The following is a 27,371-nucleotide window of genomic DNA, read 5'->3' as shown; positions in this document are numbered from 1 at the left end:
AGCACCAGAGAGGCCCACCATGTGTTTTAGTCTGTTTAAAAAAAAGTGTCAGGTGAACTGAACTTCAGGTAAGAAGTTATGACCTGCAGTCTATCTGGGTCAGATATAAACCAAGTTTAGGTGGAGTTTATTTTCGTTGTGCTGAGTTTTTACCGTCAGTTACAATAACTTGTACTGCGTACTAGCTTGACGGAGTTTCTATACAGCTGGGTGGGTGCTATACTGATAGTGAACTTTATTTTATTCATAAGGTTAGTTAGTAGAGTTGCCAACCACGCCGTAAAAACCGAATCGTCCTGTATTCAGAGAAAATAATACACGTTTTGTATTTAGGTGAAAAGGAACACAGTTTGTCCCAGACTTCAGCTACAATGAAAAAAGACACAAAGCTGGATTTATTCTCTTTATGCTGCAGCTGCCTCTTCTTCTCTCATTCAATCGTGAAACTGATCAATGATCAGCTGATCGGCTTTTCTCTCTTGTTTGTCGCCCACTTCGCGCCAGAAAGAGGAAACCAGCGGATGTCGCGCTAAACAACAGCAGCACGTTTAAGCTTGATCAGCTGTTGTTAGAATTTATTTAATATCAATTTCTAGCATCAGTTGATGTTTGCTGGAGCTGTAAAAGCTGCTGGTCATGATATCGGTTTGGTTATCTGGCGAGAAGGAAACATGAAGATGAAACCAGGAGATGTCCTTACGGGATCATCAGAGCTGAACAGGTGATGGAGAAACAGGTTTAACTTTTAGGTGACATGAACAAGTTGAAGGGAAGTTATGAACTGTTTCTGAGAGACAAATAACACCAGGATCCTTTTTTAAGTAGCTGACAGCTGGTAACTGTGAACTGTGCAGGGGCGGGTCTAGCAAAGTTTTGCCAGGGGGTCAGGTAGAGCATTAACAGGGAAAGGGGGGCACAAAGAAATTACTTTTCTTTCTTATTCTCATTTAAAATGTCTAGCTTTTATTAAATAATTATCTGAATCTTACAACCAAAGTTTTTATCTGATGTACAACATATAGAAATCATACATATACCAACAAGACAGTGTACATCATTGTCACAACAGCGTTTTTTGTTTTCATTCAAAGGCTTTATGGATTTTCCTATAATACCTGGTGGGCCGGTCTCTAGTCAAAATGCCCGGGCCCATTTTTTGTCCCAGTCCAGCCCTGCCTGTATGTCAGGGATGTTAAATGGCCCAGGGGTTGGAACAGGCTTCTCAAGGGTCTATACTGACCCACTAGATGGCTTAAACACTGTGGAAATTGCAGAGATTCTTTTTCTGTATTGTCCAGTTTTACAGCGTGTCTTAAAAAAACATATTATCCTTTCATACACCAAAGTAGGTATTGAATAAATGACACGAAATGATTTTCTTTCATTGTTTACATTTGTTTTGTATTGGAGCTACAGTTAAACCCCCCCCCAAAAAACAACCAACAATTGTATTTACAGTATAACGTGTGGGATGCCAGTGTTTTTTTCTGTAGCTTTAATCATTTACTCAGACAAACCTAAAGAACGTACATCATAAAGAAATTTGACAGCAAAGACTGAGACGCACTGAGGGAAAGTGGAATAATTAAGAGGCATCTTCTAGCATGTTATTAGGCCACAGCTTTAGCTGGATGTAGGACTACAATGTAAAATAAGTTTGACATTCCTGGCATAGAGGGGTGGCATGAATTTTAAATATGTTGATTCTGCTTGAATCACATTGTTATCATGTGTATGTGCAATCAGATAACTGTGGAAAAAGCAGTAACTTACAAACCACTAAAAACAATCCTTTTATTTTATTTCTACCTGTAGCACAGCCATTACCCCATCTCAACCATAATGACATAGCATATACACCTTTATATATTGCAACAGATCATACAATTTCCTTTAAAAGTAAAATGACATGTTAAGTATTGCCACTTGACAGACATTTAAAGTCTTTTCAACTTCAGGTAGTGTTAGGTAAAGCATGATTCAACATCTCAGTTTGCGTGATTTTACTAGCGAACAACAGGTTTCTATTTATTCTTTTACAATAGGGCTGGAGAAAGAAGAGATACACACAACTTTTGGACACAATTGTATAAAAAGTACACTTCATTGTTTTTCCTCTCTTTGGACAGAGAAAAAGTTTAAAGGTAAGATATTTATTAATAATAGGTAATAGCGTTTTAAAAATATAAATTACTGCATAAAGACATGTCTTCTTTGCAGTTTGACCTCTAGTTATTTATGGGTCCCATTAATTACTGGTTAGAATTAAATGGACAAAAATACTGCATATTTAACATAAAACCACCAGTTCTCATGAATTGGCAGAATCTGCTGCATAAAGTTTGCAGCAGTGATAAATATAATAAAATAAAAGTATTTACTAAAGATAGAGTGCAAATATCGACTTGGACACACATTTTAAGTTAGTCCTTTGTGATCATTTATAATGGTACGGCAGCGGAAGATGTGACGGGTTTAGGTCACACACTATCTTATTGAGGCTAGAGATCTTCTCCTCCAGCAGGTAGTTCTTCTTCTCCGCGATTTTCTGACGTTGCTCAGTTATCTCCAGAGCCTTCAGCAGCTGGGCATTCTCCACATACAGATCTTTGATTAGTACGTCTGCTTTGCCGTTCTTGTGCAGCTAGAAAAGTCAAAGTAGATAATTGATTGTAATGGGTTACACTGAATGGCAAGGTTTTGAATAATTTCAAATTGTTCATTAAAACAAGGAGTTTAGTTATGGAGTTTCACAAGGTTTTGTACCATATGTCTGTGAAGGTTCTCAGTCATCCAGGTCATCGTAGTCAAAAGAGCTTGCAAAGAAAAGCGTCTGGACTTCTTTAAGTTACTTGAAGATGTTTCACCTCTCATCCGAGAAGCTTCTTCAGTTCTAAGGTCAATTGGTGGGGAGTCCCAGATTTAAACCTAGTGGGAGTATCCCTCCACAGAGGGACAAAAGGACCCCCTGATGATCCTCTAATCGCCTGAGCCAAGGTGTGAAACTGGGTGTGGGTCCCAATCAGCCAGAGTTTCGGGTGAGCTCATTGTGAAACCTTGATAAGGTGGGGCCAGGTTTCACAATGATTAGAAGATCATCGGGTGGTCCTTTTGTCCCTCTGTGGGGGGTCACTCCCACTAGGTTTAAATCTGGGACTCCCCACCAATTGACCTTAGAACTGAAGAAGCTTCTTGGATGAGAGGTGAAACATCTTCAAGTAACTTAAAGAAGTCCAGACGCTTTTCTTTGCAAGCTCCTTTGACTACCAGGACCCATACTATTTCCCTTAGGATACATTTCAATTGCTATGAAGACTAAATGGAGTTGGAATTATCTAAGAAGACAGAAAACACAATATGGGTGTAGTTTAAATTAATGACATAACCTTTCTAATTCTAAATTCTAAGCTTCTTTCTCTCTCTTTTTAAAAATTTAATCTCTGTGGAATTGCAAAGCATCTCAGAGTGATGTGGAAAAACGAATTCATACATTCTTGGCTGGACTCCTGCAATCACTCATTATCAAGCTGCAGTAAATGTTCCTCTTCACATATAAAGTAACAATGAGACCCCATCAGGCCTCCTCTTCTGTGGAAAGAGCTCCAAATTGATGGAGGCAGATTCCCTTCTCTACATTTAAAATTGGATTTAAACCTTTAAGTTTTGATAAAGCTTATAGTTTGGGCTGTATCAGATGACATTGAACCATCCCATGTTGATACAGGCTTAGACTGCTGGAGAACCTCCCATTATGCACTGACCATGTTTCAGTAATGAATATTATTAACTTTTGTCCGTCTTCTCCCACAGGTTGTGTTGCATTGTCATTATTACCATGTGCCCCCCCTCTTTTTCATTTCACACTAGAAGTAATCGTGGCAGACGTTTGCCCCTGTAGTTTGACTCTACTGGAGGTTTTTTCTGTTAAAAGTGAATCATATTTCTCCATTGTCATGATTGCTAGCATTTCTGATATTGCAGGATATTACCTTACAATATAAAGCACAGTGCAAGAGAGCTACAGTTGTGGGCCGGTGCTATATACACAAAGTAAAAATAAAACCAAACTAAATTAATAAGACTCCTGAAAGGTTGGATTAGATTAGATTAGATTAGATAGAACTTTATTAATCCCTCGGGTGGGTTCCTCTGGGAAATTCGATTGTGTTTAACAATCCAAATTAGCCAATGTATAATAGATTTTCTTCAAAACAGCAGTCCAGCTTTGAACAGCAGCTTAAAAACAAATTAGTGGAAGCCAATGAACTGAAACTGAACTGACCTGGTCTTTGAGTTGAGCAACCTTCTCTTTGAGCAGCAGCTTGACATTATGCAGAGACAACTCAATTTCCTTCATTCGTTCCTCCATGCGCTTCATCTTCGACTCCCTTTCATCCTGGGGAGAAGACAGTCAAGGACATCGTCAAACTGCTGCTGATGCAAGACTACCATGTAAAATGAGATTTTTAGCTTCTGAAAAAAATGGAAATGTGAGCGTGAGATGAGTCAGACACCATACAGACAGCATTTCTTGTGAGCTAGTTGCTTTATTCTTTATTATTGGATTTCTGTTACATTTCTTAAGAGAGGATGATTCACTAGAAAAATAAATACAAGTATAAAATTATGACTTATATTCCAGATATAGCTAGAAAAAATATTAATTAATGCATAAATAAAACAAACTCTAATAAACATGAAAAAAATAAATAAAATAAAACAAATGTGCATGTGTAGGAAGAAGAACAAAAATGCACTAAATGATTAAAAAACAAAACAAAAACGCAGACATAATGACACACTGTACTAAAGACACACTACCAACCTCACAAAGATTTAATAAATACCAGCCAAACACTGAAATTAATTACCAAACATGTTTGATCAGTCCTTGCTTAAAAAACAAAAAACCAAAACATCAACAACAACAACACCAAAACAAAAAGATGTGATTCACTTTGGGTGCTCAGCAGCAACAAAAGACGCCCAGAACACAAGTGTACAGTAGAGGACTAAAAACTTGGTACCTTCACTGAAAAATCTCCATGAACCCTGACTGCACATCAGGTAGCATCACCTGGCAATAACACGTGTGAATGGTTTGATTGTTAGAAAAAGACTCAAAAGGCTGTCAGGCACTAACCTTGGCCCTTGATGACAAGATTTTTCCTCCGAGGATACATACATACCCTGTCATAAACCCTTTCAAGTTTTAAAAAGACAAGTGCATAACAGTCATTCCCAGAAAGTAAACCCTGCATTGAAAAGACTGATCAGGATGTATAATGAATCCACCAAAGGTCTGGTCCTACATCTTTCCAGTCTATATAAGCTCAATAGATTTTTATTCATTTATTCTTTTTAGAAAACAGTCTATCAACTGTCAATGCAAGTATTAGTGTGATCAAAATCCCATTGGGAAAACAAGCCAGGAGCCTTTTCTGTGTTTTCCTGCCACCTAGCAGCAATGAAATACAACTACAACTTCATGCCATTTATCTCAGGCACCACGAATGTGGGGCTTCATGTGCCACATTCAGATTTTTACTCCGGAAACAGAGGGAGAGCAGAATGTAAGCAGTCTCTAAAGCGAAGAGCAGGAAATGACGCTGGCGTTACAATCCACCGATCCGCCGGCAGCTGTCTGCGTGTGCCGCCCGCTGCTCCGGCATCGCCCCCTGGAGAGAAAAGGCAGGTACACTTCACCAGGGCTCTACCCTCTAATCCTAAAGATGGGCTTTTTATGCCTGAGATGTGTGTAGACTATCGAATAAATTAAGATAGACGAACTAGGAATCCTAATATGAATGCAGATTTATTAATCTGCAGGATGTCAGCATTCCTCCTGTTCATACTGGCCAAGAAAACATCTCTTTAGTTTTGCGTTTTCAAATTTATAGTTCACCGTTTAAGCACTGCGAATTTGGAAAGTGGTATAAGCCAGCATGAACAGCAGGACTAATCATACATACAGGGATCTCAAACTTCAATCAGTAACTGATCCGCACTGATGACGTGCTGAACAAAGATGTGGGCAAACTAGGACTAAGTCAGCAATTACTAAAAAAAAGAAAAACTTAATCTGCAAGTAAACTAGAAATGGAGTTTTCTGCAGATATTGTGCATAATGTTTTTGTTTCAAACAAAGTCCACGTGTTAATGGCAACCTGATGATGACAGATGAAGGTGGAAGATGCCACTTACACATATGATAACTATAAAAGGACAACTTGTATTTGTTGGGAAATGAAGACTTACGCAGAGTGTGGGAGAAAACATGAAAAAAGGAAAAAATAATAAAAAAATAAATAAATAAGCCACCTCACCCAGATGATCACACCATGGCAACTACTTCAGCCTATTTCAACCAGCATTCAAGGTTGAAAATAAAAGACAATGAATTCAGAAACAAACAAAACAAAAAACAAAACACATAGGTGCCACAAGCTAAAACACCAGACCCCTAAAGGTAAACTCTACAGATATGAGAAAAGGAGATGAAGACAGATGGGTGCCAAAATGAATCTACGACAGGTATTAAAAAAAAATAATAAAAAAATAAAATCTCAAAAACACAGCAAACACAGCTTTAATAAATAAAAGAAAAAGAAAGGAGCGGAAAACTCAGACGAGGAATGGAGGACACTCAGCTCAGGTACACTTTTTTTTTTGCTATGATGTTGAAAATGTTAATGATGTCTAGTTTTTCCATTGACATTTACAGCCACAAGTACAATATGAAAATGCGGTACATTATTTAATATCTGAGCAAGTAACAGCAGTTAGGGAAATAAGGAGGAGGTAAACACAGGTGCTTCTAATCACATTAATGGAGGCCCTGTGAATACACAGAACAGAACCTACATTAATTAGAAAAACCTGCGTTTAACTACGATTTCATGGCAAACTGAAGCTGCTGTGACAAAGGTCTATGTATCAACTCCCATTACAACAAAAGAAAGGGAAAAAAGTGCAATGTGATCGAACAAACTAAGTGTGAGAAAAGAACGTCAATCTATAATTGTACCAATGCAGTACTTATTTAATATATCCAAGCTTACTTAAGCAGTAAACTATATTTGGTCGGGTTTGCCATTGTGGAAGTTCTGAATTGCACTGTACCTGCATGTTGTCTGGATCTTCACCACGGTGCTGTCCTCTGGGCATCCTGTGAGGTGATGGAGGCAGGAGTCCCATGAATTGTGCCTGCAAAGTCTGGAAATAGGAAAAAAATATTGTTTAAATTATTTTGCTTTCTTGTTAAACTGTTATATCCAAAGAAAGCTTTTATAAAAAAAAAAAAAGCTGGAGTACCTCGAGCAGCTGTGTTGTTAGTCGAGCCAGCTGAGCCTTGAGCGCCTCGTTTTCTTGCTGAAGGCTCTCCAGCTCAGTGCGTCTTTGTCCACCTTCACAGCCCTGAATGAAAAGCACATGTAGTGAGAATTTGAGGATTTTATATAATCGGAAAATTCTTTGGTTATAGTCAGCAGCATGCATGCACACCATGGTAAGCTCCCTTTGTGCTTCAAGCTCCTTTTTAAGAGAGAAGTTTTCCTGTTCCAAGGCCTTCATCAGAGAGGACGGACTCTGATGTTTGTGCTGCTTCAGGGAGAGTATGGTAGCATCAAGCTGACGGACCTGCAAACACAGAAAAGAAAACTCACATAACAGAGGAAAAAAAAAGAAGAAAAAAAAAAGGAAGAAGCAGCTTTTAAAAGCCTGCCATTTTTCTGTGGTGCTCAGCTCACTTTTTCTCTGGACTGGGTGAGGTCTCCTTTGATGCTGCACACTTCTGCTTGAAGTCTCTCGTTTTCTTGCCTCAGTAGCTGCTGCTCCTGCTCCATCAGCCGATACATCTCATCTCTGTACAGCTTCTTGCTGTGATTCTGCAGACCGCTTGAGTGCAGGGCCATCTCCAAAATACGGTTCTGAGATTAACAAGGGCAAAAGGTCAGTCTGTTCTGCCCTCAGCTTGTCTTTTACCTCACTATAGAGAAACAAAAACCTCACTTTATCTACAGCATTCTGCAGCTGTTTGTGTAGCAATGCAACTTCATGTTTTAGAGAATCCCTCTCTTGTTGCGAGACACGAAGGTCCGACTTCAGACGAGTACTTTGATGGTTGACAGTCTGAAGAGTTTCTTCCATAGTCTTGACCTTGAGTGGAAAGAAGCATATTAGTGCTAATTAATGCACCAAGTTAGAGTCCTTTGTGTGCTTTGCTAGAAATCTCTATAAATTCTATTAAAATGCTGTGAAATAAGCCCACTATACCCCAACTATTGAAAAATTACCAAACGATTTGTCATCTATCTGGTGACCGAGCGAGATCCTTTAGGCTACAGCAGCCTTACCTTCTCTTGAGCTTTGGCTAGCTGGTTGCGCAGCCCTACAGTCTCCTTATCCACACTCTTCCGCTCCTCTACGAGGTGGCTGAGGTGACTCTCCATTGTGCCCGCCGCGATTGCCTGACAACCAAAAGACACCTACAGGTGTAAGGAAGCAATCTTTTGCATAACTTTAATGGTAAGGGCAGATAACACCCAAAGATCTCAGCAGATCACAGCTGGCTTAAGGCTAGAAATGACTTAGTTTGTATTTTTTCCTGCATCTTAATCATTGCAGGTATTCAGAGATGGGGATGAGCTTGGGTCATTTAATTCTAAGAAGGGGTGGTGTTAGGAAGTTCTTAATATTGTGTCTGTGTTATATTATGGTGGCGTTGGATGTGAAGTGTTTTGGTGCCCATAATCTAATGCTCACCTTCTCTCTGAGGTTAGAGAGCTTCTGTGACAGCTGGATATTCCTCTCCTCCAGCTGTGCAGTGTCCTCCAGAGCTTTGGTCAACTCTGCCTCCAGAGCAGACACACAAGCTGCCAGCTAACACAAAACAGCCACCAATTAACTACCCGCTACCACCGCCACCACACCGTGGCGACTATCAGCTGGTCATTAAACGCCGTTTACCTTGTTTTTCTCTTCAGCAGAAGCAGCTTCCCTCCTCTCATTTTCCTTTATCAATTCTGCCAGCTGCTGTCGTAGACTCTCTGTACCGGCAGTATTTTGGGCATTTTTCTCTGACAGCATCCCATTCGCATCCTCCAGCTGCTGACTCTGCAAACGCAGCTCTGCAATCTGTGGAGATTCATGTTTTTAAGTAAATATCTTGGTCCAAATAAATCGAATCCAGTGTGTAAGGACAAATTGGTTTCTTTTGTATATTTAAAACTTTTTTATATTTATTTTTGCACGACATTACCTGTTTTTGGAAATTCTGTGATGCTTTTTGAGCTGCTAGCTTCTCTTTCTTCAGGTGCTCCCATGTTTGTCTGTAATTAAGCGTGAGAAGAAAATGTGATTATGCATAAAACAAACTAACAAAAAAAACCCTACTGTGGTGGTTAGCCGCAAACTATATTTGGTGCTTCTTACGTCAACTCTTGCTGGACTTCCTTTAAGTCCTCTTCTTTCAATGCAGAGATCTTTTGCCTGAGGATGACGTTTTCTTCAGCAAGACGACTGGCTTCAGATCTGGAGACAAAAAGTCAGAAAAATAAATTCAGTGAAACTGCAGGAATCCATCACACACGATGCATGTTGAGTACATATGAGAATCACCAAACGGACTGCAGCACACCGATTATAAACAACTCTACAGTTTACACACACTAAACAACTTCTTGCTTCTCCGCTGATGACCTACGGGGACAAAAACTGTCAGGCTCTGCTACAGAGGGTTTAGAAGCTCAGTCGCAGCTAGAACTTCACAGCACTAAAGGATGGTGGTAACACCGGCCACAGAAGACAAAGGGATCCTAGTTTTCTCCATGTTACCTATGAGCCTGCGTCACTTCGTTTAATGTCTGTGACTTGTCTTGTAGCTCTGTGATGGTTCGGTGAAGTTGCGTGTTCTGCTTCTCCAACGCCTTACAGCAGTCTTCAAGATCAGTCACTGCATCAACATTCGCCTCCAGTTCCCTATCTAAATCCAGAAAAGCCTCCACTGAGGGGCTCTCCAGTCGTTCAGCATCTAGGCCAAAGGCTGAAAGAATCCCATCCTGCCTTTCTAATTCGCTGAACAGCTCAGACAGTTTAGTGTTTTCTTCTCTCATCCTGTTGATCTCATCCACAAGTGAAATTTGCTGCTCTTTGAAACTATGGAAAATATTGATCCTGCTCTCAAGGCTCCACACCCTTCTCTCAAGTTCACCATTTTGCTCCTTCAGTTTGGCATTTTCACACATGCAATCTTCATACCTAATCTGAAGATCTGTCATTTTCAAGGCCTTTATCTCCAGCTCTTTGACATGCTCCATTAACAGCAACATTCTAACTTTGAGGCTGTAGTTTTCCTCTAACACCTGGTGCCCAGCCTTGATCTTTTCATTGTTATGAGCCAGCAGGTTCTCTAGTATTTCAGTCTTCTGCTGAAGCAAAGAAATCTTCTCATGCAGGAGAATGTTCTCCTCTGTGGTCGTATTATAGAAAGCCTGTAGTTTCAGCAAAGGCTGCCGCTCACAATCAGAGTCTTGATCCACACATTCATGTCCACATTTAACGTTTCCCCCCTTTAGTTCTGCGAGTAAATGTTCACAGTCTGAATCCAGGGAGTTATTCAGTAAACAGTTAACCTCAGCATCCAGACACGGTTCACCAGGGTAACCCGTCTCCTCCAGCGCTGAGGACACAACCACAGTCTCATGATGCTGCTCATCTTCCTGGGAATAGCTTTCAAACCCCACTGCTGCTACATCTTGAGGATTGTTCTCTTTACATAATTCAAGAGTTGCTTTGTTCTCACCATCTTCAAAGGCCTCAAGTGATGAGACGGGCCCACATTTCATCTCTGGGAAAACTGCTTCATTTGGGTTTTCTGTGGATTCGGACTCGGGGTGATCAGAAGGTGCCAACTCACAGCCTGCGTGATAAAGTTCAGCTTGCTCGGGGAAATCAGTAACATAAATATCATCACCACATCCCTGAAACCCATCAGCATTTGCAGGACACAATTCATGAGTCTCTTTCATATCTTCTTGCACGATATTTTGTCGGAGTTCTTGGTTTTCACTAGCACCCATTAACTCTCCGTCTCCCCGAATGTCACTGGTAGCAGAGCCATCTTCATTGTTTGCGTCAAAAACATCCACGTTTTCAGTGGCTTCCTCTCCTGCATACAGAGTCCCCGTTAGAGTCTCTTCATCGCTATCTTGTTCATCCAGAATTTCAGGTGTTTCTTCACCAAATAAAGTAACGCATTCTCTGTTGTGTAGCATCTCCTCCATTAATGTGTTCATCCCCTTCAATTCCTTCATCTCTTTGTCTTCCACTTTTTCCACAGAAGATGAAAGCTGTTGGATTTCCATCCCCAGCTCTTTAACTCTTACTTTAAAATCTTCTGCCTTAATCTCAACTGCATCTTTTAACTTTTGCTCAAGAATCGACACACTTTCCTGTAGCTCACGCCTGTCAAGCTCAAAGTCCACTGCGGCCCGCTTAAGAAGCATCTCCAGCTCTTCGATCTTCATCTTTAAATCATCGCGCTCATTTAGAAGTTCAATCCTCTCTGCTGTCTGCCTTTCTGAAATACAAAGCATCTCATTGTACTTTGACTCAAGTTCTGAATTACTACTCAGAAGTTCTTCCCTCTCCTGTTTAAAATCATCGACTGTTTCATTCAACAGGAGCTCTGTCTGAACAAGAAGATCATGTTTGGTTTTCAGGCTTTCCTGAAGCCTGTTATGGAGATCATTCAGCTGCTTGCTGAGCTCTATTTCTTTGGTCTGGGCCTTGCTAATCAAGTCATCGAGCTCATGTTGCAGCTGCTTTTTCTCATTCATTAGTGCTTCCATTTGCTCTTCGTGAACACTTTCTAGCTCCCTTCTTTCTTTTGTCCACTCCTGATTTAATCTCTGTCTTTCCCCCTCCGCTGCCTCCTCCATCATTTTTCTTTGTTCCTCTGCTCTCTCGAGAGCCTTCTGCATCTCTGCTTCCCATTCGAGCTTCTGCTTGGCGTGGCTTTCAGAAAGAGCCTCCAGCTCTCTTTGGTAGTGCTGTTCAAGTTTCAAAACATCAGCCTGAAAACGCTGTGCAACAAATTCCTGATCACACGAGAAACGATCTTCCACTTCTTTGATTCTCAGGTTGAAACTGATCTCGATGTCCTTCCTGCACATGGTTATTCAAGGGCGGTTACAGAAGCAGTTTGGAAAGTATTACATTATAATTGCTGACAATCCTCAACACAGGAGGCTTTAAAAAAATAGCTTAGACACCTTATCTCTTAGCAGAATCATGTTCGATTGTTTGGTGTTACATTAGAGGATTAACACTACTTTCATGTGATGTTAGCTTGAGATTAAGGCTGAAGAATAAATTTTGATAAATTTAATTAGGTAAAATGTTGTTTCTTACCTCTCCTGGGCGATGTCATCTCGTAGTTTGTCTAACATGGCGCTGAGTGTGTCCCTTTCCTCTATATGCTTGACACTCAGCTCCTTCACGGCTTCTCGATGGCTCTCCTCTAGACGCGCCTTCTCCTCTGCCATCAAACTTTCCAGTCTTTTCTCCACCTTCTCCCTCTCCGTCTCAAACTTCTCCCTCTCCTCATTTATCCTATCCTGGATCATCCCTTCATAATCCTCCTCCAGTTGGAGTCTCTCCCTCTCCCACTTCTCCTTCAGCTTTTTCTCCCTCTGCTCAAACTTCTCCTGTAGCTGCGACCTCTCGAGTATTTTTTCGAGCAGCGCCGCCTCGTGATGCTCCTGAAGCTGAGCTCGTTCCCTCTCCCACTGCTCCCTCAGACTGTTCTCCTTCTCTTCTTGCTCCTTGACGAGTCTCAGCATCTCTTCCTCCAGCAGCATCTGTAAAGACTCGCCGTTCTGCTGATCCAGCTGAGCCCTCTCTTTCTGCCACTCCTCTGTCAGCGTCTCCACCAATTCCTCACGCTCTTCCTCAAATTTCAATTTTACCTCCTCTAGTTTATCACTTAGTTTCTCCTCATGGCTTTCTAGTAACAATTTCTTCTTGCTTTCCCAATCATCTAATAATCTCTTCTCCAAATCAGCCTTTTCCTCCTGTAATTCCTTTCTCTCCTCTGCTAGTCTGGTTTCAAACAGCTCTGCATGCTCATCCTTTAGTTTCTTGAGCTCTGTGGCATGTTGAGTCCTCAGCTTCTCAATCTCAAGACTTTCATCGGTCTCTGTCTGTTGAACTCTTAGGGTCTTCAGCTGCTCTTCCAGGTCTGCAGTGCGAGTCTGGGCCTCCAGGAGCTGGTTTCTTAGTTTTACCAACTCCTCTTCTTGGAGGTTCTTAAGCTCTTCCCTTTCCTCTGTCTGTTTCTCCTCCAGTAAACTCCTCTCCAACTCTACCTCCTCCAGCTGGCTCTGCAGCTCCTGTGCATGGCTCTGAATGTTGACCATCTCATCTCTTAAAGCCTGAACCTCCTGCTGGTGGAGGTTCGCCAAGGAAGCTTTCTGGTCTTCATGGTTCAGCCTTTGTTTTTCCACCATGTTGTTAAATTCATTCATCTGTATGGATAAAAGATTTATATAAACCTTGTAGTTAATTTCTGAATAATAGTCACATATTCCCTTTCCCCATATTTTAGATTTAATAATCATTTTTATTTATTTATTAAAGCACTTGGGAGTGGAGATGCAGAGGACCCTGCAGAGGTCTCACCTCCTCGTTTCTTTCCAATTCTAAAACTTCTCATTTTCTTCAGCAGATTTACACATTAAAAACTGGTGGTGCTAGCAGACTAACCTTGATTTCCAGCTGGTTTTGCAATTCCTCGATTTCACGCAGGTGCTGCTCCTTCAGCTGCTCCAGCATCATCTCTGCTTCTAGGCTCATACTGAAAGGCTGAACCTCCTCTGAACCGAGACCTGTGAGAAGTCAAGTTAGAAGTGAGGGGTTGGTTGATATTTGACAAAGGTTAAAAAAACAAAGCAGGACAACACAAATAATAAAACACCAATAAATAACCTCTAAATAACCAGTGCAAACAGAGTGAGTCAGTCAGTTATCACTGCATTAATTTATCAGTGCATTTAAGTGTTCAGGACCCAGTTAGTCTTTAGAAGTAGATAGTCTCTGAAGCTATAGCTGTGTACTTTGGGTGATCTGTATCGCCTGCCTGAGGGCAACAGTCCAAACAAACTGTGAGCGTGGTGAAAGCAGTCCCTGATGTTTTGTGCTCTTTTAAAGTAGCGTGCAATGTCCTCCAAGGATGGCAGCTGGCAACCAGTGTTTTTTTTTATTCTTTGCTGTTTGTACCACTCCTTGCAGCACCCTTTTGACTGCTACAGAGCAGCCAGCATCCCACACCTATGTGTGTTTAGTTGCTGCTCAATGTTGTTTTTCCTGGGGCGATCGTGGCTCAAGAGTTGGGCGTTCGCCTTGTAATCGGAAGGTTGCCGGTTCGAGCCCCGGCTTGGACAGTCTCGGTCGTTGTGTCCTTGGGCAAGACACTTCACCCGTTGCCTACTGGTGGTGGTCAGAGGGCCCGGTGGCGCCAGTGTCCGGCAGCCTCGCCTCTGTCAGTGCGCCCCAGGGTGGCTGTGGCTACAATGTAGCTGCCATCACCAGTGTGTGAATGTGTGCGTGAATGGGTGGATGACTGGATATGTAAAGCGCTTTGGGGTCCTTAGGGACTAGAAAAGCGCTATATAAATACAGGCCATTTACCATTTTACCATTTCCTAAGTAGTCTCTGATGTGCCTTTTTCCCCTGTTCCAGTACTGTTGTCTGACCAGGAAAGGTTCAATGATAGGGGGAAACCCAATTCAAATGACCTTACACACGCTACACACTTCCTACTAATGCAGAATGAGACTGAGTCAAGCCTTTTCCTGTAGTCCATTATTAGCTCTTTGGTTTAAGTAATGTTCAAAACCAGGTTGTTTACTGACAGTTGCTGTAACTCACCTCTGCATGCTGACTCATCGTCACCTGATATCAGGCCAACAGCAATTGTGTCACCAGTGAATTTAATAATACTGTTGCACGATAGGTCATGTATGCAGTTGGTCCTCTTTAATGATTTTGAGCACTATTTTACTGCAATGTTACACTATAGGCTTACCTGGGTCAGACTCCATTCCAGGGCTTTTACTCTCCAGCTCCTCAGAGAGAGGTTTCTGACAAGACTGATGAGTTCTGCCGAGGCTGTGGAACTCCCGCAGCTCTGACTGCAGCTCATCGATACGATCCTGTAATTCCTACGGAATAAGAGTACTTAACGTTAAACATCTGTGTCACGTCAGCACATTTTACACGCTCCTGTGTGGAAAAAACAGTCTCTCTTAGTTACCCTGCACTGAGCTTCATAGCCGCTGCGTAGCTGTTTAATGCGCTCCTCTTGGAGGAGGAAGTCTGCACTGTTAGGGTCCAGATCACCAAACTAAAATAAGAAAAGATCATATACTAATTATCATGCTAGCACAGACAGATATTTAAAAACCAAAACAAATAACAAAAACAACAACAAAACAACAAACAAACATGAAACTCAAATTGCAAGCGAAAAAGGTGAAAGTCAATATTATGAAAATCCATTATATAGCATCTTAAAATGTGTCTGCACCTTATCTTTCATAATGTTGTCCAAACTTGTCTGGAGTTTAGTAATTTGGTTTTGAGCATCAACTAGTTTTTCATTGCAGTCCAGTAACTCCATCTCCAGACGTCTGTTCTCCTGAAAATGAACAACATCATGATTCTTATATTTTCAAATTATTTTTTGGGGATAAAGAACACAGTGTACATTAGAAACACTGACATATTCCATGCTTAACAAAAAAAAACAAAACAAATACACTTGCACACCATGAATTATTCGGTTACCTTCACCGAGATGGAGAGGTGGTCTCGGATGAAAGATTCATCCTCCCTGATCTTCTCGATCTCTGCTTCCAGCTCGTCACGCTGCAGGAAAGCCTGTTGCTGAATCTGCTCCATCTCCCTCATCAGCTCAGATTTTACTGCCGCTAGCTTCTCTTTGTGGTCCTGCTCAAGCTTCCTGCAGATGATCATCCACAGCAGAAAAACTCAACACTTAATATACATTACTTAACAAATTTATTGAATCACCTGTCATAAAAAAAGCAATAAAGTACAAATATTTTAGAAATCTGTCAAAAAAACAAAACAAACCTAAAACAAACCTAAAAAAATAAATAAATAAATATTGTAAGTCACTGAACTCTAACTGAATTCACATTTTTAAACTCAAATTTGAGCCGGCACACCAAACTTTGAGAGATCAGATATTAATCAAGCAGAACCATTAAAGAGGATTTTTCTGTTTAGGAAAGTAAGTAAATTTGGCATCTTAAACACAAAAATATTAAAGTGCGTTACCATTTTTGTAAAACACAATTTTAAAAGTCATGGATAAAAACAATAACAATACTTTACTTGTAAAAAATGTCATTTCAATTAAAGAGCTTGTTTGGGAAATTAACCATTATAAATACAAAAAAATATTTTTTAATTATCTATACTGTTACGGTAATTTAGGGCAGCTGTGGCACATTGTGTTTTGGTCTAGTACACTGCAAGTAGATTTAATATTTGCTCTCAACTTTTCTTCACAAACACTTAGAGTAAACAAAATTTCTTAGTTAAAGTAAAGCAAGCTAAACAGGCTCAACTGCAGTTTATCAATGAATGAAATTCATTCAGATAACAGATGTAATAAATTAAAACCTGAGGAATGAGGTTTTAATTTAATAAAAGTTAAACATGACAAATGTGTTTCCAAACCTTCCGTTTAGTCAGTCACTGGACTTTATAAAATTTAATAAAAAGCATCTCAAAAGACGTGTGGTGCGACTGGAATGATAAATTACCTGAGATTGAGGTTATTCATGTGCTCAATTGCAGAGTGATGCTCATCCACCTCATTGGCAAGCTGCGTTTTCTGCTTCTCTGCTTTTTCCAGATCAGATCGGATTTTCTCTTTCTCTCTGAGCTCTCTGTCTACACGCTCTCTGAGATCAGAAAAACCAACAGGAACAATAATTGTGCACGAGTTACACGGCACGATAAACAAAAACAACAATCCTGCTGTTTTTAAAAAAAGATTTGATTTCAATTTCAACACTATCAGCTTTAAGTAGTTCACAATCCAGTTAATCATGGATCAACAGATTGTATTAAGATCTGTATGAGCTGTATTATGATGATGACTCATACTCACAGGAGATATCTGATCTCAGCTTTGAAGCTCGCCAGTGCCGCTTGGTGAATCCCATTCTTAGTAACGAGTAGCTCATTTTCAAGTGCCATGGTGAGATCACCAAGACTCAGTTTTCCATCTAGCTCAAAGTTCAAAGCCTGCAAAAAAGTTTTCCAATTAAAATCCCATTTTAAATACATTCCAATTATATTTTGAAGATGAATTCAAAGTCAACAATTTTGTGAAACACTGTTTGTTTCACCATAAATAAACTAAGAAGAGTAAGAAGTGTAACTTCAGTAATGTACCTGCAGGATATCAGTGCTGTTTTCTATTCCGCCTTCTATCCAGGCATCCAGGATGTACTCCACAGGAGTGTAACCGGTGCCATCATCAAGAGAGGAGAACAGACGCATGCCAATGGTGCTGGTTAAAGAAGAGGGCGTAGCTATCCTCCGTCCCCCCTCATCAAAAGGCTGTAGGTAGAAGAAAAACTTTTTTTTTTTTTTTTTTTTTTTACACATCATAGCAGAGAAAATACAAAATACTACAGAGATTGGACTCTTCTCACTGTTGAGGTCTGGGAAGCGCTTCCGCTCCCTTAAGGCCAAAACAGAGAGAATGAAGAGGAGCTTCTTCCCCCAGGCTATTCGGGGCCTGAACCAGGTGTAGGACTGGACTCTCCCAAACACGTCACTATAAGACTGGACTCTCACACACGTCACCACACGCACCACCACACATTTCCTATAATCCTATAATTCCTATAATTTATAATCCTTATCTTTATAATCTCTTCTGCTATTTGCACATTCTTTACTGTAAATTCCTAAGTTAATTTGTAAATTTTTGTAGTAAATTGTAAATATTGTAAAACTTTTCTTCTGTCATTTAATGGTCGGGCATTGTACAGCTACAAGCATTTCACCCCCCATGTCATACTGTGTATGGTTGTGTGTGTGTGACAAATAAAATTTGAATTTGAGACTGAGCCTTTTCTGAATTTCAAAAAGCATCAAACACAACCCTGAAATTAGCCCCAAGTCTCCTAACCTGGTGAAGCTCAAACCACAAATAGCATACCTGAGTGGAGTGATGCCGTTTAAGCTGCCTGTAGGGTGTTGAGGCTGATGGCGTGGGGGGTTTGTTGTGGTTTGCAACCCTGGATACAAACTCCTGAACAGTCATCATTCCATCGGCAGACAGGCTTAGGAGCGCATCTCCATTCACCTGATATATATATTTAAAAAGAAAAAAAATGAAAACGCAAGATTTTTTTATTAATACCTTTATACTGCATTTTACTTGAGTAAAACCAAATAAAATGCAACCATCTTTATGTTATCAGAGAATGGTCGGAAAAAAGAAGACGTATCCAGTGTAGAAATACGCTGGGTAGAAAAGAACTTGTTGATGGCAGAGCTCAGAGGAGAATGGCCAGACCGCTTTAAACTCATAAGAAGGCAACATTACCTCAGTCATTACAACCAGGGTATGCAGAAGAGCATCTCTGAATAAAACACGTCAAACCTTGAAGCACATGACCACACCTGGTGCCCCTACTGTTAGCTAAGGTCAGGAAACTGAAGCTACTTTCAGATGGGCTCACAAAAATTAGACAGTAGAAGACTGGAAAAACATGGTTGGATGGTAGAATCAAAATTTGGCACAAGCAGCTGTAAAGCATGGATCCGTCCTGCCTCGTATGAACCTTTCAGGCTGGTGGTTGTGTAATGGGGGAGATTATCTTTGCACACACCAAGCCTCTTAGTACCAACTAATCATTATTTAAACACCACAGAGTATTGTTGCTGACCATGTCCATAACTTTTTGACCAGAGTTTACCATCTTCTGATGGCTGCTTCCAGCGGGATAACGAGCAATGTTACAAAGCTCAAATCCTCTCACACTGGTTTATTGAAAATGAGTTCACTGTACTCAAGTGGTCTCCAAACTCATTCAGTCTCAATCATATAGAGCATCTTTGTGCAGCTGACAAATTTTAAGCAACTGTGTGATGCCATCATGCCAACCTGAACCAAAATCTCTGAAGAATGCAGCACTTTGTTGAATCTTTGCCACGACATATATAAAGACCAAAGCGAATTCAAATCGGTGTAAGCAGTTAGTTTATATGTAGAAGTGCAGTAATTAGTTAATGAAAAGACAGAAAATTTGCTAACAACTTTAGATGATAAAGTAATAATCTCTAATAAATCATGAAATTTGTGTCTGTTGATCCTCTTCCTTTAAGATTTACTGCTGGGAACATGATTAAGTATTGTGCCAGAGGTTGCTTAGATGAGGGACTATCTAAATTCTGGGGATCTTTTCCGTGTTGCAAGGCCATCAAATCAGCAGACAATATCATGCCTTTTACTAGGAAAAAAACCCAAAACATTATCAAAGGCTCTTAAGTTATTTAGAAGTTTTGAAGGACCTTTTCATATCAGTAAAAATAAAAAAAGTAAAAGTCTGTGGAAGATTAAAAAAAAAAAAAAAAAAAAAAGGTTTTTGTTTTGTTAACCATTATAAGTGCCCTCAGAAAAGGAGGGGAAAAAAACAACAACAAAGAATAAAGAAAAAAGACCAAGGCAGATATGGTTATTTTAAATCATGGGTAATTTCAAATCTTTGCATTTTCCCCTTTAACATACCTCCAGACCCAAATGCTCACAGAGAGCAAGCAGTTCACTGTGACCAGCACATCCGTCCCATTGTATTTCCATCTCCTCGCAGGCTTCACGCAGCCTCTCCTCTAAATGAGCTGATAGGGGAACAATGGATCCCCGAGGCGTGTTCGGCTCATCCGGGTTCCAGAGATGCATCTGACCTGCACACAAGACAAAAGTTAGATCATGCATCAAAAAAAACAAAAAACAAAAACAACAAAACCAAACAAAGCTATGTCCTGTATGAAGTAAAATGTCTAAAATTAATTTGAATATAACGTACCTTCTGCCTCATATTCCTCTGTGCTTGATTCGTGAGCATTCCAGCGCTGAAACAAAAACATATAAAAGATAAAATGAGCTATAATCAGTTCCGTTTGGAATCAGTTAACCATTAAAATATCTACTGAGAACAATTGTCCCAACCCCCCTCTGATTTTCTCATGAGACAATCAGCTGAGAGTGTGTGTGTGTGTGTGTCTGTGTGTGTTTAAGCGTGGTTTTAAATCAGACAAGTTTGAGTCTGAATGCAGGGGGGGGCTGCAAAAAACACACATACACAGGACCTTTTGTAATAGCACGGGCCCTGACGGGGGAGGTCTGAAGGACTGATTTCGGCAATAGAAGAATAGAATAGCATAGAAATCAAGCAAATAAATCAAATAACCTCAACCATCTGCAATTTCGTGAAGGTATTTACTCAAAATTATTAAAATTATTGGGGGTTATTCCTGACAACTAGCCTCACAAAAAAGGTTTTAAATGATTTTCAATTCGAAAAAATAAAAAAAATAATTTCCTTGTGAAGAAATATTGAAGACCTTAATCGCTGATCTCCAACTCCGAACCCAGAATTCCCACCTATTGTTTGGGAAACCAGCAGTGAGGGAATGAAGAGCAGATGGGATTCTGCAAGTGGCGTTTTGATACATGAAGTGTGGGCATCCAGGAGGGAAGGGGTAGCGGAGCTCATTGTTTCCCTGACACAGGCCTACAATCTCCTCCCCAAGCAGCGGGCCTGCAGTCTCTGAGGCAGAGCCCCCTGACCCAGCCCCATCTGCTGGTCCCCAGGCTGGATACTTTCAGCATTGTTGCAGCAAGATTATTCAATGCCAAGATGCGCTTCAGTTTCAGCATCTCCAATAGTGTTTGCTTTTGCGCTGCTTGGCATCTCTGGGTGGAGTCAGAGACAATACACAGAATACTAACATCTCCATCCAAGCTTAAACTTACCACCATTGCACTGGTGAACACTTGGAGGAGTTTCTTTTACTGCAGCCCAGCTTTGCAAAGTTCTGCACAAGTAACTGAATACTAAAGGCAATATTTTCATAAAGATTTGTCAGAAGGTTCAATAAACACTCAGTCATGTGAATTTTCTGGCAATTATTTCATAGTTCAGGCTTTACAGGGTTAAACAACCTGCTAATTGACTATGTATCGTCGTTCGGAGCGGATTTAAAGTAAGCTACTAATAACTGAAAATCTCTGCTGTATGCTATTTGTGAGAAAGGACTGCGTGTGGAAACATGTCAGAAGTGAGTCTGATTAACCAAGAAACAGATCTAGAAGATCAGAGTAACCACACACCCACACCGTTCAATTGTTCACGGACATAAATGACCTGATAATAAAAACTGTGACAAGTCTCATGTCCCTTTCCTTTTCAGCATGTGCCAAAAACACAGGATGTACATTTTTAAAACCTCCTATTCTTAAACCTCTGCATAGCCGCCAGCACATAAATCGTCTGATGAAGTCTGACGTTACACAAACGCTGTGGTTAGGTGTTAATTACTCAAGGCTTATCAAACACTAATTATCCTCACAATGTTATTTACAGACAGTACTAATTTGTTATGCAACTAATAGGACCTTGTGAATCTTGCGTTGGAACGCTTATATTACACTACAGGATCTGCCCTGCATGCCGCTAAGCTGATTAGCTAAGAATAACGCCTGAATGCCGGCCCGTGGCTGCAGGGAATCACGCAAGGACAGGAAGCGATAAGGATGGCACTCGAGATGAAAAAACCGATCGGTCTCAGCCTTTTACCTCACGTTTCCTGGGAACAGCTGAGTCATAGTTGTCCTCCAAATCCTCCTCGTCGGCTGGTTTTACGTGTGTGGTTTCAGTCAAGTCTGAAATAGGCTCTATTAACTCTGGTGTGGAACGGCGGCCATAACGTTTACCGCTCTTCACAAACTTTGGTTTGATCTCAGGAGACTCTGAGGAAAAATAACAAGAAAGTGTCAAATAATATGCATAGAGTATTTATTCGCAGTTTAGCACAACAAAAACAGGAAAAAAAATGTGATGACTAGCATTTAGCAAAGCCTCCGGTATGTACTTCTCCAAATAACTTCTCTAAATCTTGTAACTTTAGGATCTTTTCAAAGCCACATCTGTTTCAGTAAAACAGCCATGAACTAAATGTCAACCTTTAGAGAAATTAACAGGAACCACATAGGTTCAATATACATCATGCTTCACTGACAGGCATAAATATTGACAATGTAGTATTTGCTTTGATGAGGTCCAATCTTTGTGTTGACATATAACAAGGATCTTACACAATGTAATGATGACAGATCTGTAAAGAAACTGAACTTACATCCAACCTCATCTGTCATCATCTACACAATAAGTAGCATGGTAATAACATAACAAGTCATTTCAAAGACTTGCTTTGGGTCCCGTGGCTGTGCATAGGGGCTTTTCCACTTGTGCACAACCATTAAGACTTTACCTGGTTTTGGCAGGACTTCCTGTTCTTCCTGAGGTGGCTCGATGGATGAAGACAAAACCAGAATAAGAGCATCCTTGAACTGTTCAAAGTCAACCTGCAAATGAATTAAAGAAATACGTCTTACAGAAAGTTCATGAAATTCCTTACAATGGGTGCTATTCTCTGTGGGTGAGGTGGAGTCTGGGTGTCTGTGTGGAGGAGGGTTTGAGCAGGGGCAGCAAGGTCACATTTTAAGAATCAACAGCTGCCAACCCTGAATATGGTGATTTTCTTTGTGCTGCGGAGGCTGACGGCTCCCGGGTTTAGATGGTGTTGGAGGGGAGGGGGATACTTGGGGCTTTTTGACTTTATTGTTGGATGCCGTGAGCAATCATTTAGGCGGCCCCTCTGCTAACATCTACCCCGTCCACTAACACCCACACCTGCCAGACAATAGCCACCCGTCTGTCTACACGCTTACATACAAACATACATCCATGCCAGCATGTGGAGTTAAGCTGTTTGGATACGTCTCATCTTTATTTATGGGTTGAACTATCAGAACCACTGTCCTTAATTTTTTTTTAAATACATTTCCAAACGGCCCCTCTCTCAAATAAAAGTGTGTGTGATCAGCACATAGTTTGACTTGACACCTGGGTTGGAGCTGACCAGGGGTTGGTATCTTAAGCAAACAATGAAATGGCAAATAAATATGAAAAATCCTGGCGTGCACAAGAAAAAGGGGCACAACTAATACCTGTTCTACCTCATGGCTGTAGCTCAGGAGGTGGAACCAAATATCACAATGTGTGTAAATGGTAGATAGAAAGCACTTACGTTTTACTAATCTCGTAAATCCATATTTTAGTCACAACAGAACATACTGAAATATTATTACTATTTAATGACAAATACTGGCTTTTAAATTTCAAAATCAGCTACATGTCTCTGAAAAAAAAAAGTTGCCAAAGGCTGACAAAGGAAGCGTTATGAAAAATAAATAGCTGGAGAAACTAATTAGGTTATTTGGTAACAGGTCACATAACATAACATATAAAAACAAGCCCATCTTAGAGGGAGAAGCAGAGTTTCTCAGAAGTAAAGCTGGGCAGAGGTTTACCAATACACAAAAAAAACCTGCATCTACAAAATTGTTATAATATTGTTCCCAAATCCAAAATCGGAAAAACTTTGAATATCTCATAATCTACAGCATGTAGTATCATCAAAAAACTCAAAAGACTCAGAGAGTATGAAAAATAACTGTGTGCACATGGAACAGGCCAAAAATCATTACACAGCATGAAATTGGGATTGTAGCATATATTCAACACTAGTAATAGAAATGAATATTGCTGCATAAATAACAGCTTTTTAAAAAGGGGGTGCGTGTCTCATTTCCAACCAGGTAATGTATAATTTCAGACTTCACATTAGCAGTATGACGATTGTTTATGATGAAACGGCTGCTTAGCAGCAGTGGAATAAACTCACCCTGGCAGTGAGGCGGTCCTGGCTCTGGAGCAGAGTCTGGAGAAGAGCTGGAGCGGTATCATTAAGGTGCAGCGACTGACAGAGGTCGGAGAGCTCCTCTGGGCACAGAGAGCCACAGCCGCTAGTGTCAAAGCTGTTAAAAACTTCTTTCAGCCGCTCCTCGTACTGGTCCTGCTCATGCCCGTCATCCATCCCACAGGACAGCACCCTGCCCTAAAGAAAGAGTGAAAGAGATGTCATACTTTCCATTACAACTATTGGGCCTCTCGAGGATGATATGCCAGACAATAGCAGACAAGATGAAGGCAAGACATTAAAGTACCTTGACAGGGTTTACATATTCAGTCACAGTGCTAACAGATACTCACAAACAGGATGGCTTCATCAATCTCAGCAGCATCTGTTCTTACCAACAACTTCATCTGAGAGCACTGCCCTGCAACTGAGCTTTCAACGCACTGCTCCAGCCTCATTTGCAGTGGAGGCTTTAGGTAATCCAATTACAATGATTAGACAAACGGATAAACTGATAGACACGAAGATATCCAACAACAACCATGACTTTCTTTTAATTCATTAAATAAATAAAAATGAATCTTAATTTATTTCACTTTGATCACCAAATAATTTGTTTTTTAAATATCTGTAAGTATTTAGATTATATGCTATTGAAACAGCTAATCAAGAAAACAATGAATACACAGTGGCACCAAGCCAAGTGGACAGAGCAGCCAGGGACTAATTGAGAAAGTTAGACCAGAGCAGTGTGCCAGCATTTCCAGACTGGCAGATTCAGTTACACATGGACCACGTTTTTGTGTCAATTGGGTTGCATCATTTCTCTAATTGAAAAACAACAGAAGCAAATGGACAGAGAGCAGCGCCTCAAAACACAAGTCTGGAGTTCAAGTCAGCTGTAAGCCACGTTTCCCTGAAGTAATGATAGCAATGCAGACAATCAACCTTGGCGAATTAACTACAAGGCTAATATTTTAATGTGGGATTGAAGTAAGAGAAGAAGCTGACATTGGTCCAAAGCAAAAAGACAGAGTCTTACTAATTTAAGCAATGACATAACTTCCAGACACAACAGCTGAGATCAGCCACATGAAGCTTACCAAAGGTGATGCTTAAATTGGGCTGAGCAGAGTTAGAATACATGTTTCTATTTTTATTTACATAAACTCTAATAAGATTTGTCTGTTTGTTACATTTTTTAAATTTGTACTGTCCACTTTTTTCTTGAATTTCAAAAATATGATATTTTTCCACCCTCCTTAGGTGTCTTTATATATTTTATATATTTGGATCACCTAACTTCAGTTTGTCCTAACATAATATATATATTTGTGCATAAGACAAATTCAACATAAAGAACATACCAGTATGTCTAATGAGTTGAAACTCCCCACTCAGGGCTCATCTATACAATAGATATGCTGCCTGACCCTTTGCTCTTCCAGCTGCTCTCAGTGAAATCATCAAGTGCTCGGCCAGGTGTCCCCCCACACTCCAGACCCGGGGTGCCCATTCACTGCACACAATAGGCTGTCCACAAAGGCCAAGTCACTATTCTACATCTGCACATTTGTGCAGCTTATGGCACGCAGGAAAATAATGGTTCAGCAGTATGGCAGCTTACAGAAAACTAATGTTTGGTAAACTTGCAGAGCAACAGGGCGACAAACAGAAAGCAAAAGCAAGCATTGGGCAACTGCTTAGGACCGCTGTATTTTACATGCGTGACTCCTGAACAGATTACTAAACAAAAATCTCTTTGCACATCTTGCTGGCATTGTTGAACTTATTCAGGTTTCTGCAAACAAACTTCTGAGCCAATTATCCAAGCAGCCCTTTACCTCAAGCTTGGCCACAGAGGCTCAAGGTGGCTGTGGGTTGACAGCTGCTGTAGCTTAGGAGTAAAACCAGTTCATATTAGGAGGGGGGAAAAAATAGGTTAATCCTAGAACCATCCCAGCATTCACTGGTCATAGTGTCAGTAAAAGATTTTAGCCAGTAAAGACAAAACTTAAAAACCTGATGATTGAACTAGAGATGACGCAACTACATTTTAATCTGTTTTCTCTGAGGACTTGATATTCTCTCTCTATACAAACCTGTCCAAAGAAACTACATAAAGATAATTCCCATGTTCCCATTTTCTGTAGATCTATGTGAGAAAGTTTAGAAAAAGAACAACTTTGAAAGCCTGCAAACAACCCATCTCAGTCACATTTAAACAACTCTGGGTGAAATGTGAGGGCAATTGTTGGTGATACAAACTGCAAAACTGCATTTTATTTCCATTAGCGCGCTTACTTAACGCCATTTAAATCAAAATGGAAAAAAGTTAGCAGTCAGCTGCTGCTCGTGTATGTTTTGCTTCACTGACTTTTCCCTGTCTTCATCCAAGTAAAGATTTAAAGTCACTTGTGAGAATAAAATAACTGTAATGCAGTTTAGCTAGCTTCACTAGTCATAAGGAAAGTGATGGGCTATGCTAACCGCGCTAGTTCATTTGGGAACGTGAGGGAACACTTTTTTAGGATGAAAGAAGCTAAGTACCCAGAGCTGGAGAAGAGAAAGAAAGAAACAAAGAAATGTCTGAGAAAAAATAAACTCACCAAAGTGTCGAAACTTTGCGGACAGCTGGCTCCTTCCTCGAGTCAAATTTGCTGATTAAACACACCTCTAAAAAACTTTAAACTACAACATTTCTCCCGCTACAGCGCAGGTAAACCTTCTGCTCCAGCAAGTTTGACGAGCAGCTAATTTGTCGATAGCAGCATTTTGTTCCCTAACATTACCGAGAAAGTAGCTGTCAGGGATTTGCTGCTGGCTGCTTTGTGTCCGCGGCTGTATCATCCTCCTCCGGCTTGTAGCGGGTTTTGAAAAGCGGTTGTAAGAGGAAGGGGCGGTGACCGACCAAGAAGCTGCAACGCAGTCCTGCCAGCCCCCAGTGGACCAAACTAAAACGTCCGAAATCACTACAGTCTTTTAAACTGATAGCTGTGTCTTGTTTTGAATAATGTGTGTTGCAATGCTATCTTTTAGGCAATATTCAAGCACAGAGGCTTTTCAAAACTGGATGCAACCATCTTTGGATCAAACAACCTCTATTAGATTAAAGTTGCACAAGACATTATACTGGCTTTGTTGAATCTGCACACTCAGCAATACAAATCTAAATGGCCTGCATTTGTATATCGCTTTTCTTTCCTTAAGGACCCCAAAGCGCTTTACACTACATTCAGTCATTCACACACACACACACGATAGCAGCCACAGC

At 40.5% G+C, this 27,371-nt stretch overlaps 1 protein-coding gene across 7 annotated transcripts; it reads right to left on the bottom strand.

The window, feature by feature from the left end:
* Positions 1-1,780: 1,780 nt before the first annotated feature.
* On the bottom strand, positions 1,781-27,011 carry nin (ninein (GSK3B interacting protein)). 7 transcript variants are annotated; one of them, XM_082517329.1, is made up of 29 exons: positions 26,707-27,011; positions 24,083-24,295; positions 22,607-22,700; positions 21,913-22,085; positions 20,140-20,185; positions 19,842-20,017; positions 18,267-18,413; positions 17,492-17,659; positions 17,205-17,341; positions 16,855-16,995; positions 15,848-16,022; positions 15,588-15,698; positions 15,315-15,404; positions 15,087-15,222; positions 13,765-13,886; positions 12,412-13,526; positions 9,835-12,165; positions 9,433-9,531; positions 9,260-9,329; positions 8,968-9,135; positions 8,764-8,880; positions 8,355-8,486; positions 8,011-8,157; positions 7,749-7,928; positions 7,504-7,638; positions 7,315-7,416; positions 7,123-7,215; positions 4,283-4,396; positions 1,781-2,644 (listed from the first exon to the last, which is right to left on the bottom strand). In XM_082517329.1, the coding sequence occupies exons 2-29, from the start codon at positions 24,272-24,274 to the stop codon at positions 2,438-2,440; spliced, it is 6,918 nt and encodes a 2,305-aa protein (XP_082373455.1). In that variant the 5' UTR covers positions 24,275-24,295; positions 26,707-27,011; the 3' UTR covers positions 1,781-2,437. The 7 variants fall into 7 exon arrangements, with proteins under 7 accessions (XP_082373455.1, XP_082373453.1, XP_082373454.1 ...); XM_082517327.1 differs by lacking the exon at positions 26,707-27,011 and adding an exon at positions 24,451-24,516; XM_082517328.1 differs by lacking the exon at positions 26,707-27,011 and adding an exon at positions 24,451-24,516 and having other exon boundaries at positions 8,355-8,468.
* Between the last annotated feature and the right edge of the window lie 360 nt (positions 27,012-27,371).

The sequence above is a fragment of the Aulonocara stuartgranti genome, assembly GCF_965226115.1.
Source record: "Aulonocara stuartgranti genome assembly, chromosome: 19".
NCBI lineage: Eukaryota > Metazoa > Chordata > Actinopteri > Cichliformes > Cichlidae > Aulonocara > Aulonocara stuartgranti.
Note: the sequence above shows the minus strand (reverse complement) of the source record. Positions and strands in the feature narration are given on the sequence as shown.

Bases quoted from the DNA above. Each gene is read 5' to 3' on its own strand.
- nin (XM_082517327.1), bottom strand. From the start codon at position 24,504: ATGAAGTTGTTGGTAAGAACAGATGCTGCTGAGATTGATGAAGCCATC. The intron at 16,996-17,204 runs GTGAGTATGAGT...TTCTGATCTCAG, and splicing joins GCTGAGATCAGATATCTCCT to AGAGCGTGTAGACAGAGAGC. The intron at 8,487-8,763 runs GTGAGCATTAGA...TTACACCTGTAG, and splicing joins TCTCTAACCTCAGAGAGAAG to GTGTCTTTTGGTTGTCAGGC.